This window comes from Branchiostoma belcheri, unplaced genomic scaffold, assembly GCF_001625305.1.
Source record: "Branchiostoma belcheri isolate BF01 breed outbred unplaced genomic scaffold, Haploidv18h27 scaffold69, whole genome shotgun sequence".
Taxonomy (NCBI): domain Eukaryota; kingdom Metazoa; phylum Chordata; class Leptocardii; order Amphioxiformes; family Branchiostomatidae; genus Branchiostoma; species Branchiostoma belcheri.
The window spans coordinates 1,026,810-1,040,445 of record NW_017804342.1 but is presented as its reverse complement, the minus strand read 5'-3'; the positions used below and the strand labels follow the sequence as shown (position 1 = coordinate 1,040,445).

The window sequence follows — 13,636 nt, the reverse complement described above, 5'->3', positions numbered from 1 at the left end:
GTAGAATCAGCAACCAATAAGCGTTAGCGTTAGTGAATACCTTAGGCCTACACAAATAGATTATACCACTTCAAATTCTTAGGGATAACAAGTTTTCGGGGAATCAAGTAAAATAGGTACTACTGGAAAAGATGACCTACAAAAATTAAATCTAGTATATACAAAATTCTTAAGAAGGTTTATGGACTAATATTTATAAAATAACAATTTAAAAAGATACAATTACTATTCTAATATTTATTTTTACCCAAGAAATTGGAAGAGTGGACTATTCCACCGGGTCTTTCAAACATGGCGGACGTAAAACCATCCAACTCCAGTAACCCCATTGTTTTCTTCGATATATCTGTCGGTGGACAGGTGAGTTTGGTCATTGGGGATTAGAAGTCTTAAGCATTGTCGTAGATTATAATACGGTTTAAGATTTTGTGAATTGTGTGTTAAATAGGCCGGGGAATTGTAATAGTAGGGGGAGGGGGGCATGTACACATGTGCTTTTCATGTGGCCTTGCTGTCATATGTTTATGATTTGATTTGATAATTTTGTATCCTGTGCTTGTCATGATAGATATGAAAGGCAGTTGTAATCACGAATTTAAAAAAATTAACTCAGTATCAAAGAAAAAACTAAAAATGCAAATCAGGACAACCCTTTGCTGGTATTTCATCAACTTCTAATATAAGAGTGTTTTGTAATCATCTTTTGTTTTGTATCAGGAAATCGGAAGGATAAAAATGGAGCTGTTTGCAGACATCGTTCCAAAGACTGCCGAGAATTTCAGGTAAGTTACTAGGTGGTCTCTATTTTCTCAGAATTTGTGTACATGTATTTTTAAAATATCTCAAAATGCAATCAGATTAAGGAGGTTATAGAGAAGTCCCACCTTACTTTTAACCACTTTTTCTACAGAGTACTTTGCACAGGAGAACACAGAAAGGACGGTGTGCCCATTGGGTTCAAGGGGTCATCATTCCACAGGTCAGTTTATATGTGTAGCTACAATACTTACCAGTGCAGTGTGGGTGGTCTGCTTCGAACACTTTTTATGAAATTGTTTATACTATGACTAGTATATTTCAATGATTCCTTGGGCGGAATGGAACTTTCTCTCAACGACTGGTTGTAGGATGGCCAGCTATTAAAATGGAGTGTTAAAAATTCTTTAAAATGCGGTATCAAAATTCCCCCCTCCCCCAGAGCCTGCACAGGAGGCTAAGATTGTGTATGTTTCTTTTCAGAGTGATCAAAGACTTCATGATTCAAGGAGGAGATTTTGTCAACGTAAGTAAACCAGTGGAACTCACTCAGCATTCTTCCCTTTTTTTTAACCCAAAAGATGGTGAAAATTGTGTATAGTACAACTTAGTGTTATATCATTTCAGCTGCATATTTTGGAATTTATGTATGTCTACTTGTATATTACAAGACCCCCAACCCTTCCCTCTCCTCAGCATGATGGCACAGGACTGACCAGTATCTACGGCGGAGCTTTCCCTGATGAGAACTTCAAACTGAAACACACAGGGCCAGGCATGCTGTCCATGGTACGAACAGCAAGAACGCTAAAGCACGGATGAATTTTGTTGGTTGATAATTGAGTGTTGAGTCTGTCCAGCATGTTACCAGGGACCATTGTCAGCCAGAACAGTGAATAATGTTGATTGATCTGTTGATGAAGGTTAGACATCCAGGTAAACAATATTCAAAGACAACTCAAGCTCTACCAATGGACAAATCATGGAGGTTACTTCTGGACGTTTAGAGTGACATCCACCACACTTTTTAATCATCACTAAGATGAACTTACAGAACTAGTCAGTACTTATTACATATGAAAGAACTGGAAAAAACAGTTGAACATGACAAAGACTCCTGAGTGTCACTGTTACATAGTTGAGGTCAAGGTAGTTCCTATACATTTGAGAGTTCTACTCAGAGTCCTTCCTTCCAGTTCAAGATGAGATTCATTGTACATGAATATCCACTCATAGATGGCCAACTCAATGTCTCTTATTAGTAGCTTTTCTGACTTACAAGGATGCTGGTGTTTTTTCCCTGCAGGCCAACAGTGGTCCCAACACTAACGGCTGCCAGTTCTTCATCACCTGTGCCAAGTGTGACTTCCTGGATGGCAAACACGTTGTGTTCGGTACGTGGTGCCTGCAAATATTTTTTTCACTTCGTAGGCGACAGTTTCATGTAAATGTGCGCTGTTGGAAAGGTGCTGCTACTGCAAGCATATTAATTTTTAGTACTGATGAACATGTAGATCAGTTTGTGGTCAGTAGGGGGTGCTTTTGATACATATGTGTGTGTCAGAACTGTCAAAGATCTGTGTAAAGTTTAGTACACTAAGTAAGCAACACTACTATGAAAAAGTTATGGACAGAAAAAAGAGTTAATTTTCTGTCCTTTCTTTTGTAGGTAAGGTGGTGGATGGAATGTTGGTGGTCCGGAAGGTGGAGGTAAGTGATGCCTGATTGGTCAGTTAATAATTTCTAGTTTGAGCCTCTCACAAATAAACAAAAGATCAAGCATCATATCAAACCTGATCAACTGCTGAAGGAAATGACGTCACATTGTCTGACACATTTTCTTCATGTTTCAGAATGTGCCGACTGGACCTAACAACAAACCCAAGATCCCTGTTACTGTGGCACAGTGTGGGGAGATGTGACCACTGTATGGCTGTTAGAGTGAGATCAAGAAATGTAGAATAACGTTATACATTACTAGTATATGGTAGTAATGGTATTGGTATCTATGTTAAGTATAAAATACAGTATGTCTTTATGGGGACATTTTTAAGATATAGGAGTCAGTGTTTTTTTTTTGTAAATCGAGGTAACAAATGAGAACAAGGTCCACCTTCCAAATGTATAATTGCGATGAACAAGAAGAAAGACAAAACTGTAAGATTTGATAAGGAACAGGGAAGCCATTGTAAAGCTTTTCTGTAGTCATCTAAGGATAATGCTAACCATTCCAGTAATATGTAAATGTGCAGGTACATTGTACATGTAGCTTCTAGACACTAACTAAGGATTATAGAATTTATTATCTTCCTCCTGCGAAGATTGCCACAAGGGACATAGACATTGGCTGAAACACCTTCAGGTGGTGAATAAAACAACCCATTTTTACAAACATCGTTGCTCCAGTGATTTGTACAGTAGTGCAGTAGTGCTAGTGGCTGTAGAAGTACCAAACTAAGGTAAAGAAGCATCTTAACAACACTCCTATCACATCAGGGTTGAACTGCAGCCAATCAAATCTTTGTAGGAATCAATATTTATCCCATCATTTCCATATTTTCCGTGTCATTAAGTGGATGAATGTTAATCTTCGAGAGAATACTTGATGGACTTGTACGTAAGAGAATGATAATACTGGAGGCTCCAAACTGGTTTGAAAGTTATGTTTTCTATTGCTGGAATTTGTGCAGGCATGTACACTGTTCTTGGTCTGTTGCACAGCATACTTGCAAGACTAAGGCATTAACTGTGGTGTTTGAAACCTGTTTTCACAGTGAGAGCACTCTGGTGTGGTCCCTTCATTGCCTGTGGGATTTTCATGCAGAAAAAAATTGAAGCTTTTTTTTTTTTACTGTTTTAGACACAGACAATCTACTCCAATACAACATTTGATTTTTAGACAAACATGGCTCTGGTGGTTAGACAAAGGTTTACTGAAATATATTTGTATAACAAACTGGAGTTTATAAACTGGGGCCATTTCTAAGCACATTTTCTTCCATTCAGCTGCACTACAGCAAAAAAAAATCTTTTTGAAATATTGCAGCAGAATTCAATTACAAAATTTGTCCATACGTTTTTCTGTGTGTTCTCTGTCATTCTGTGATTCTAATCTAACTTACACATACGTGTATTACACGTGCATTTACATATGCCTATTACTGGATACATACACATTATACGTACACATTACGGATTGGCCTGTTCAGCCACCAGAGATGGTGCCAGACCCCTCCAGTGCCAAGCCCATCGTCTACTCAGACGGAAGGAGGCCGATGACACATTATGCACATCTGCCAATCCTTCGGATGACCAACCTTGTCTGGGGAGGACACTCTTTCTCAAAGGACATCTTTGCTCAGTCCCTTAAATGTGTCTACTGACAGTTTTGACTGTATTTATCCATTTAAATGGCAGATCATGTTGACTCAAAGGCATTGCTGTGAAGTGTCACTTTAACATCACCGATAAAACAGTTACGTGTGATATAAAATGACAGTCCATATCTTCTAGTGGTTTATTACACGACACATCTTGCGTGCACTGATACAACTTGTGACATGCTCAACAAACTTCTGAGATGACAGGTAGCACGTCCTGATCACATCTAGATACTGAGATGTTATCCTAATAATTTCGCAGCAAGTTTCGTTTACTGAATACCAAGCTTTAGAGAGTGAAGAGTTTATGGTGACAATCTTCTCTTGTCAGACCAAACCCAAGCCACAAACTTTTATCTGATGTCCCATCCCTTTTGTGTACTTCCAGCTGTGGGTACAGATAACCATAGTAACATCACAGGGCTCAAAATCCTTTTTTCTGCATTCCTGCACTGGTGCAGGCAACTGTAAAAATTTCTTACACCAGACAAGTTCTACCTGCGCTATAGTTTCTTTGCCTTTCAGTTCACCAAAGAATTCATGTGTAAGAAAATTTGCTAGCACTATTCTTTTTAATCCTACCAAGTTCACTGTTGTCTTCAATAATGCTACTTTCAAGAATCATTCAATGCAAGTCAGCTTTGGACTGCAACTGTGTCTGGGTTTCGTTATGGTCCAACACAGGTTAGGTGTATGTAGACATCAGAAATACCTAGCCATCCTCTGTAGTTCCTGCCAGCTCCCTAATGTCGCTGGCTACCACAGAAATACCTGCACAGCTCTAGCTTCCATAGCAGGCTTAGAGAACTGGGGGTTTGGTGGTCTCCGGCTGTTTTCTGTAGCCTGGGTGCCATCCGAATTTGTAACGGCTACCCCGATTTTTCGGGCTAGTTTTCTGATTAGCCCAGTTTGAAAAAATGGGTAATTCAACCAGGCCGGCTATGTTGTCTTGTCTACATGCAATCAGAAAATAGCACATAAAAGCTCCTGAAGACCCCCAAAACCCCCACTTTTTGGCATGCTATGGAGGCTACACAGCTCCAACTTCACTTGCATATGCAGGTTGTATTTTGAGCCCTGTTTTGCCTTTTTAACACCGTCTGCACCCAGAGATAGGACAGGTTACGACACCACAGGCTGCAACCTGCCAGTCAGGATTTTCCCTGTCAACTTTATCTGATCCGCTCGGCTCCGTGTAGTGCCCAACTTGCCAATGTAGCGCCCGACCAGATATTGGCAACCTGGCCACGGATAATGAAGAGTTAACAACCTGCCCCAAGGTGTATCACTCACTCAGTGGTTTTACTGGTATTCAGTGGTTACAGGTGTCGACCAGGCCTTTGATATGACACCATACATGTATAAAATCAGGAAAAGGCAGTACATACTTGTACACTTGTAGATATTATATGTATCACAAAAGTTTCTTCTGTGGTGTTTTCAGTTGTTGTATGAACCTACTAGGCCTTATAAACTCGAGAAAAAGCAGTACATTGATGTTATTATCATATACATGTATCCTACTCGAACGTAGCAAATATTCCTCCTGTGGTTTTTTTATTGGTTGTAGGAACCGACCAGGCCTTATGACATTATAAATTTGGGAAAAGGTAGTACACATGGACATATCCTAACTAACATATCAGATATTCTCCATGGTGTTTTCAATGGTTACACATGTACATGTAGGAATAATTAAGGCCCTCTCCCAGACAGGCAACTGTCTTCTCCAGCCTTTTTCAGTCTCCAGGGGCACTCAGACCGCCTCCTCTCAGTACGACAGTAGCTAAAATTGATTGACGGAGGCACCCAGCCCAGCTACGGCCGTTGTAAATGTCAAAACACTCTCATAACTGCTGTCTGTCACATCTCTCGCAAACTGACATGTTAAGGAAGTAACACACAAAGCAAAAAAGCAGACAAGGACACAAACTCATGCTCAAAATTCCTTTACTTCGTCCTGCCGAAAATCTTTCACGTTTATTCCTCACGTTGGTAGTACACACGATTGAAAATAGATGGTACCACAAAAATCAACATTATTTCTCCCACAGGACCGTTACGAATGGATGATGGTAAGAAATTCAAAACAAGGCCGGCCTACAAAGTTGGTCAAGGGTACAACATGCTCTTACAGGTACATCCGTCATAAGACGAGAGCAATATGACGGAGGATTGTCGCTTCTTAAGCTCGTACGTTACCACACCCAGAAAAGATCTTAAAGCGTCCAACGAGGTGGGAATTAGGAACTCCTAAAGTTTCGCCGGTTGATGGTGCTTTTATTTTTTTTTCACTAGATGTTTTTTTTGTTGCCTTCTGAATTTTTGGGACTGATGTTTCCCATGAAATGTTAACAGGATTTCACGAGCTACTCCTTGGCAGGTTTGTCCTCGCTGTGGGACTCTGGCTTGGCAGCGTCTCCGTCCTGACCGGACTGTAGAAGATGGAAAAAAAGACAAAAAAAAGTTAAGTGAAAATACAGCAAAACAGCGTCTTCCTTATTTCCCAAGTTTTCCGTCCACTGCAGATACCCCTGGACAGAGTTAAAAACTACAAAAACCAAAGGACACTTTCATGACTGGAAGACGATTGAAACAGTCGAGTGAAAATACAGCAAAATGGCATCTTCCTTATTTCCCAAGCTTTCCCTCCACTGCAGATACCCCTGGACAAAGTTTTTCTTGGATAAACTGATGGAAAATTTTACATCTGTGTCCCAGAACATTCAGAAGGGAGGGAGGAATATTGTGTTTCTGGGTGTTTTTGTGTGAGAAGTCAGTAAAAACCTGCATGTTATAACAGCTTCAGTACAAAACCACAGCTTTGCTGTGAACTAACAACGTATCTTGAACTTCTTGTTTTAATTAATAAGATACAACATGAACTGTATCTTTTGGTTTGTATAATCTTTCTCAAAAACTTTTTTGCAGTACTTCAAAGAGAGATAAGTTGTATGATTGAATTTTATATTCTTAAACACGACCAAGGAAAACAGGACCATCCCTTCCTTCCTTTTCCGAATGACTCTGAAACACAGTATGAAAATATGCATGCACAATGAACTCTTATAACAACATTCCCCACCAGCCACCTTGGAACATACAACAAAAAGCAATGATCTCAAACCCCAGGTAACATTGAAAAAATGAGGAGTTAGCATCCATACACAGGGCTTTTAATACTTTTCCGTTTTCTGCAATAGTCAATTCCAAATAATGAGCCAGTATCTTTTCAGCCTGCTGAATTGCTTGTATTTTTTCTGATAATTGCAGGATTTGTGTGGGTATTTCAAGCTCTGGTATGTCGTATCGTACAGTATCAGGGGCCTCTGCGGGTGAGTCCCCTCCCTCTGCTGTATCCCTCTCCTCATTCGAATCCTGGAAAGAAAGATCCAAAATGAATAGACCAAACTTCAGAAGAGGAAGGGTGCCATTTTAGTAACAATTGAAGCAACATCAAGGAAAAAATGCAATGAAGAAACACCTGGATATCTGGAAGGAAGAAAGAACAAATTAGAGAAACTATTGACTTAAGTAACAAACAAATTCTTGTTTACAATATTCTTTCCCATCTACAGTACCGTTCGCGTTATAGTTAACCGGGTACCCCGTTACTAACGAGTTATTTTTTCGTCAGAAAATGGTTAGAAAATCGTCAGTATTTGGTTAGATTTTCGTCAGAAAATGGTTAGAAAATCGTCAGAAATTATTTCTAACGCGTTACCGTTTGCGTTAATGTGATAGGGTCGGATTTCATGTTTGTTTTGCGCGCCGACAAGACAATAGCAATTTGCCACCTCCTGGGGCGTCCGCTAATGTGTTGCGATGTTGCCGGCCTTGAAAAATAACAGCACCAGAGGCAAGTGGACATGTGATTCGTAAAATAACTTTGTGGTTTATCCATGTGTCGACTGTGTGAAGCGAATTGTGCTATCTTTTAATGCTATTCTATAGTTATTTCTAGCAGAAAATTACGTTGTGTAATACAATGTATGTCAACAAAGTGTAGCAGTGGGCAGACGATGTCTTGTACATTTTGTACCAGCGGCGGCCTACCGCTCTCACAGGACGTCATGGGACGTGACGAAACAAGAAATATCTGCCGTAGAAGAAATATAAATCGGTAACTCACGGCGGTTTTTGACACAAAAGAAAAATTATTATAATTTTTGTAAGGCGCGCGGCTTACTAGTACTAGCGGCTTTAATACTCACGGTAAAATGTACCGTCACTCCCGGCGCAAGGACTCGGTTCGCCAGCTGAGGACTTTCCACAACCATGATGATATCATAGTTAATAAAGGAATATATAATAGATCTATCATGTTGAAATGATAATTGTAATACATGGTTCTATTTAATAGCGGTAGTTTTGTTTCTTATTTTGAGGGGGGAAACTGTCAAAAATCGAGGGAACGCAAACTGAGATCGGCTCACTTCCGGGTGCATAACGCCAAAAATTCTCGACGATTATATAAAAATGACCACTCATTTGCCGCCTACGGTAGCGTGTACATGGTAGTGCGATCATATCGTGCCAAAGTCAGCGTCAAACGTCAGAAAATACCCCGTAAAAATATAGTTGCAAAACACATTTCCCGCGCACTCAGGGCCGGTCGCCCCTGGCCGCTGCCGCCCTGCGTGCAGCATGCTCATTATAATATGCAAGTAGCTACGCTCTGATTGGTTCACCTTAGATGACCTGCGCTGTGATTGGCTAGAACGAAGCCCGTTGCATGCTGGGGCGCCCTTCCCCGCGCGAAATGATCTCGAGAGAGCCACATTTACGCTGGTTTCTACCTTATTTCTACGACTAATTAGCAACATCCTAGTGACGAAATGCGTACTCAAAAGAATTTTCGGGAAAAAAAATATATGTGCATGTGGATTTGTGGTGCCTTTGGCGTAATTTTGTTGGTCACATACAACGTAATGTAACACGGAAGTGCATGGAGTCGGAGTGGCGGCACGGCTTTCCGTCCCACTCTTAAACAAACTCCAAGGACATAACAAAAACTCCCCCAAAAACTGGTCGAATAATTAGCCATAAAAATGTTGGTGGGCACGTGTAAATATGCTGCCTTTTTTCGAGTGTTATAGGAATTTTCCACGATGTTTTTGCACATCCCTAACGTTACCTCACGCCCGCCTCCTATTATGTACGGCGGACCGGGGCATTTATAACTTCAGATCATCTAGGTTTGCTTATTCGGTGGTAAAATAAGTTAACAGAGAAAAACAGCAAAACAAAGTTGACAAACTATAGAAACGCTTGCCTGGGCAACAGTGACAAAAGAAAATGTCTATCTAATTGAATTGCGCCGGTGATCGTAAAACGTTTTAAACGTTACAATATAGTAAAATGCAGGCTAGATCAACGTTCCTTCCGCTGTTCCAGCGGTGTGTATCGGTAATTTCCCGCCCCGCATGAGGTAAATTAGTACTCCTCCCATTATTCTGTGATGTTACCGCGGCCTGCATATGAATGCAGAAGTCTAACGGAAAAGTAACGGAAAAGTAACGGAAAACTTACGCAAAAGTTACGGAAAACTTACGGAAAAGTAACGGAAAAAAAACGCGTTAGTAACGGCCGTTAGGGTAACTATAACGCGAACGGTACTGTATCTTTAGACAAGTTTACAAAGTAAGTCCAGTCACTGTGCAGTTCCTTCTAATGCTGCTTGGTGGTGCTGTGCAGACTAAACTTGAAGCACATGAACCATTTGGTCAACTGCACGCGTACTCTCATCCTTTCAGCATCACGTAACAGTTTGAAGGCTACATTAGAGACAAATACAACTTGACTGCAGTTAAGTTGGACTAAATACCTCCGGGTTTGGATACCTCATCATAACTGTTTATTAGTAGAGTTAACTTACAGAAAAAAGCTAGTCATGAAATTCTTTGACATTGGCAAAATTCTGATACATGTACAACATTTAACAGACATCCAATAGAAACCACGGAAAATCTGGATTTCACGCAGTATATTCTGCCGACAAGCTGACTTATCCAGGGTTTTGATTAGACGTACCTCAGCCTTGCTGCCGGACTGTGGGCGGCGGCGAGGGGGGCCTCTACGACGGCGGGGCGGCTGCCGATCTTCTGCCGCGTTCTCCTTGTTCTCGTCAGGGCCAGAGCCTTCATTTGAGCGAGGCCTGAGGAGGAAAATATCATTTGTCAAAAGGTTGACGACAGCTCTATGCTAGAAACATGACTATTAGCAGCCCCTCCCAGCTCCTAGAAGCTTGCTGACCAACACCCCTAAGTCAGGAGAATTGAAGACAGGAAAAAAGTTTTTTTGTTTTCTATCGTAGACTGGTTCTAGCTATTTTATGCCAGTTTCCAAACTGGCTACCATGCTTACAGTTATGTCACTGGCAGCATTTAATTGAATTAACTTTACAGAAATTAAGAACTGGGAGGATGATTTTCAAGATTCGATGTTTCCTCAGATAAGAATAATGTATTTTCCGTACAAATCTTTGTGCAAATGTCTTTGTGCATTCAATAATATTACACTGTTCTACATGTATTTCATTGTCATTGGTATCATGCTGTCTGTAAGGGTAGTAAGTAAGTACAGATGCTGCTGCCCACCTGCGACGGTAACGGCGGTAAGGTGGAGGTCCTCCACGTCTGCCACGGCGCCCGGGTGTGCCGCGACGCTCATCGCCCCCCTCACGGTCATCCTTGTTGTCATCTCCGTCCTGAGATGGAAAAAAACGAACACTATTAGGCATTGCACAAGGTATTCAAGATGCTATCTACATCAGAACATTGCAACTGCAACCATCCCTCAACAAAGACTTTCTGCAACCTGTAACCCACTGCTCACTGACTTATGTGTGTCATCTGCCTAACGTAACATCACAGAAGCAGTGGATTGCTCAGTCTTTGACAAAGACTGGAGTTGTACAGTCAACAATTTGGTTAAGTGCAATTTCTTGGAAACAACAGTTTGCTTCATATTGACTTTTACCAACACAAGATGAACTTTGAACATCTTATATGCAAGTATGCACTGAAAAGGTACAAGAGAGCACTTTTATAAACATTTAGCCTCTGTACACTTTTGAAAACCAACAGGAACTTTGCGGCTCCAGATGTCTTACAGGATGAGAACTACAGTGTACTAAATATCGGTTAGCTTGAGGAATGAATCCACTTTACTATACACTAACATCTTTTCTATGTTTCGTGTGGATGTCAATCAAACTCAGACACTTACATCAACGTCACGGTTGTCGTCATCGCGCGGGGGTCCACGGTAGCGGCGGCGGTAGGAGTACGGCCTGCCACCCCTTCCTCGCCCCCCACGGTACCCGCCTCGGCCCCGGCGGGGAGGGCCCTCGTCTCGCTGCTCACCCTCGGAGTTTGTGCCGCCCTCGCCACTGTGCTCTCCGCCATCTTTGTCTGGAGGAAGGACAGACAAGGTCATAGGAATGAAATTCAATTTATTCATTCTACATTTGACAGGAGTCAAAATACTTTCTTCATTGACATTGAAAATTACCTGCACCAGACAAATTTTACCTGCACCATTCAGAATTTAGGAAGTATGGATCAGACTGAAAACTGTTCTGAAGCCATCTTCCTAGGACGGACAAGGTCATAGAAATGACATGCTTCATTTTATTCATTCTACTAAAACCAGGACTAGCTGATTTTCAGTAGGTCCTTCAACATAACAGGAAGGATATCCGGCTGTAACAGTGTAAAAACTTGAATCCAGTATTCTGAAATGGCTATGCACATAGATAATTGCGATGACAAAAAAAAAGCACATAAAATAAACTTAGTCACAAAAAATGATATTTGCCTGATTACAGACACAACATCGAATTTCTAGGTAAATATTTGTGTTGTAAATCAGTTACTCAGTATAACAAAAATAAGGTTTCCTTGTCATGCTGCTCAACAGATATAGGGAAGAAATGCAGGGAAGACAACACCACCACCTACCATCCTGGCGGTTGCTTCGGTAGCGGCGGCGTCCGCCTCTGCCACCGCCGTCCCCGCTGTAGTACCGGGGGCGGTAACGGCGGCGCTCGGCGGCGTACTTACTCCCCTCCACGGGAGCACCCTCAGGGCCGGTCACGTTGGCCGCTTCGTTGCCCTGCACAACACAAACGCTCAAATTAAAACAGCGAAAATCTTGAGGATCCAAAATACTGTCAAACCTGTCTTAAGTGGTCTCTAGGGACTGAGTAAATTTGACCACAAGGGACAGGTGACCACCATAGAGACTATTAGAGAGCGATAAGGTTCATATCATATCTAATCATGAGCATAAATGCTTTCAGTCCCCATGAGATACCTTTTTTCAATGACGTCTGTCACATTTTTTAATAATTGGCATTTACAGCTCAATGATTGTTCTCTAAACTGTTAAATTGTACATAAAAAAGTGTTCAACTTTAGTAGCTTGCAGTTCCCAATAAAATAGAAAGTGTAGCTTCATAACTTGTTCTGCACAATTACTGGCATAGCTCTTTTCAACCAGCACTATGCACAGTGGATCACAGCTTAACCTATCCTTTAAGGACTGTGAGCCATAACATATTATAGCGTGCATTTTGGGTGAGAAACAACAGCCGGGATTTGAACTCCCAACCTCTTGGTACAAAGGCTGGGTTGCTACCCACTGACTAATCCACTCACCTTCTCGCCTTCTACGACATCAAACTCCACGACCTCCCCGTCACCTACGCTGCGCAGGTACTTCCTTGGGTTGTTCTTCTTGATGGCCGTCTGGAGAAAAACAGGAAGGAGCACTTTTAGAAATTACAACTCATTTAAATCATATCATGACTAAAAAAAAAAAACTAGCCTCTACCAGGCCTCAGAAGCAGCTGGCCATTATGTCTTGAAATTCTCTCTCACAAGAGGCAAGAAAAAGTAGAACTTTGCCAAATAGACAGATAACATGCCTGGTAGAGGCTACTCAAAAACACCTGACTTAGAACAAATACTTAATGCTAAGAGACAATTGTTTTAAATCTTGTGTGTGCAATGTGTGCATGGTGACATGTACATGTGGATGTGTATATAATGTATGTGTATGACCATGCATTTGTGTATGCAGCTGTTTTTGCTAAGACATACACTGCAAATATGCAGCAGGGTAACAACAGAGGGGGATTTTTGAGCATTCCAAAATCCTACATGTTTATATATTTATCTTCAATTGTAAAATGGGACATTTAAGTGTTCTGTTAGCACACTTTTTGAGCTGAAAACTGTCTAGATATCAGGTATATAAGCTCTCTAATTATATTATTCATAACAGCCTCGTGGGAATGCTTCCTGTTACTTCTTAATCATACATTTTGTGACAGTGTCACCTTGTGAAAAGATAAAACTGAGATGGCTGTTGCTTATTTAAAAAAGACATCTCAAATATTACTACTCAACTATATGGAAGCTGTAGACTAATGCAGACTTTCATAGACTGATGAAACAAGCTCAGCAGGTCTCAATTCCTTATAATATGATATA

At 41.1% G+C, this 13,636-nt stretch overlaps 2 protein-coding genes across 3 annotated transcripts in view; one reads left to right on the top strand and one right to left on the bottom strand.

Moving 5' to 3' along the window:
• The first annotated feature begins 273 nt into the window (after window positions 1-273).
• On the top strand, window positions 274-3,762 carry LOC109484181 (peptidyl-prolyl cis-trans isomerase H-like). Its single transcript, XM_019787407.1, has 8 exons — window positions 274-360; window positions 718-782; window positions 911-979; window positions 1,240-1,282; window positions 1,453-1,545; window positions 2,063-2,150; window positions 2,426-2,466; window positions 2,610-3,762. The coding sequence occupies exons 1-8, from the start codon at window positions 292-294 to the stop codon at window positions 2,676-2,678; spliced, it is 537 nt and encodes a 178-aa protein (XP_019642966.1). The 5' UTR covers window positions 274-291; the 3' UTR covers window positions 2,679-3,762.
• A 2,307-nt stretch (window positions 3,763-6,069) lies between these two features.
• LOC109484179 (Y-box factor homolog) overlaps window positions 6,070-13,636 on the bottom strand; it is a 29,084-nt gene continuing 21,517 nt past the window's right edge. The window contains exons 4-10 of one of the 2 annotated variants that reach the window (XM_019787404.1): window positions 12,800-12,889; window positions 12,101-12,254; window positions 11,367-11,551; window positions 10,736-10,845; window positions 10,170-10,293; window positions 7,452-7,514; window positions 6,070-6,571 (exon numbers count right to left, since the gene is read on the bottom strand). In XM_019787404.1, the coding sequence (XP_019642963.1) occupies window positions 6,506-6,571; window positions 7,452-7,514; window positions 10,170-10,293; window positions 10,736-10,845; window positions 11,367-11,551; window positions 12,101-12,254; window positions 12,800-12,889 (792 nt within the window). In that variant the 3' untranslated portion in view covers window positions 6,070-6,505. The remainder of the gene's footprint in view (window positions 6,572-7,451; window positions 7,515-10,169; window positions 10,294-10,735; window positions 10,846-11,366; window positions 11,552-12,100; window positions 12,255-12,799; window positions 12,890-13,636) is intronic. The other variant, XM_019787405.1, reaches the window with a different exon arrangement.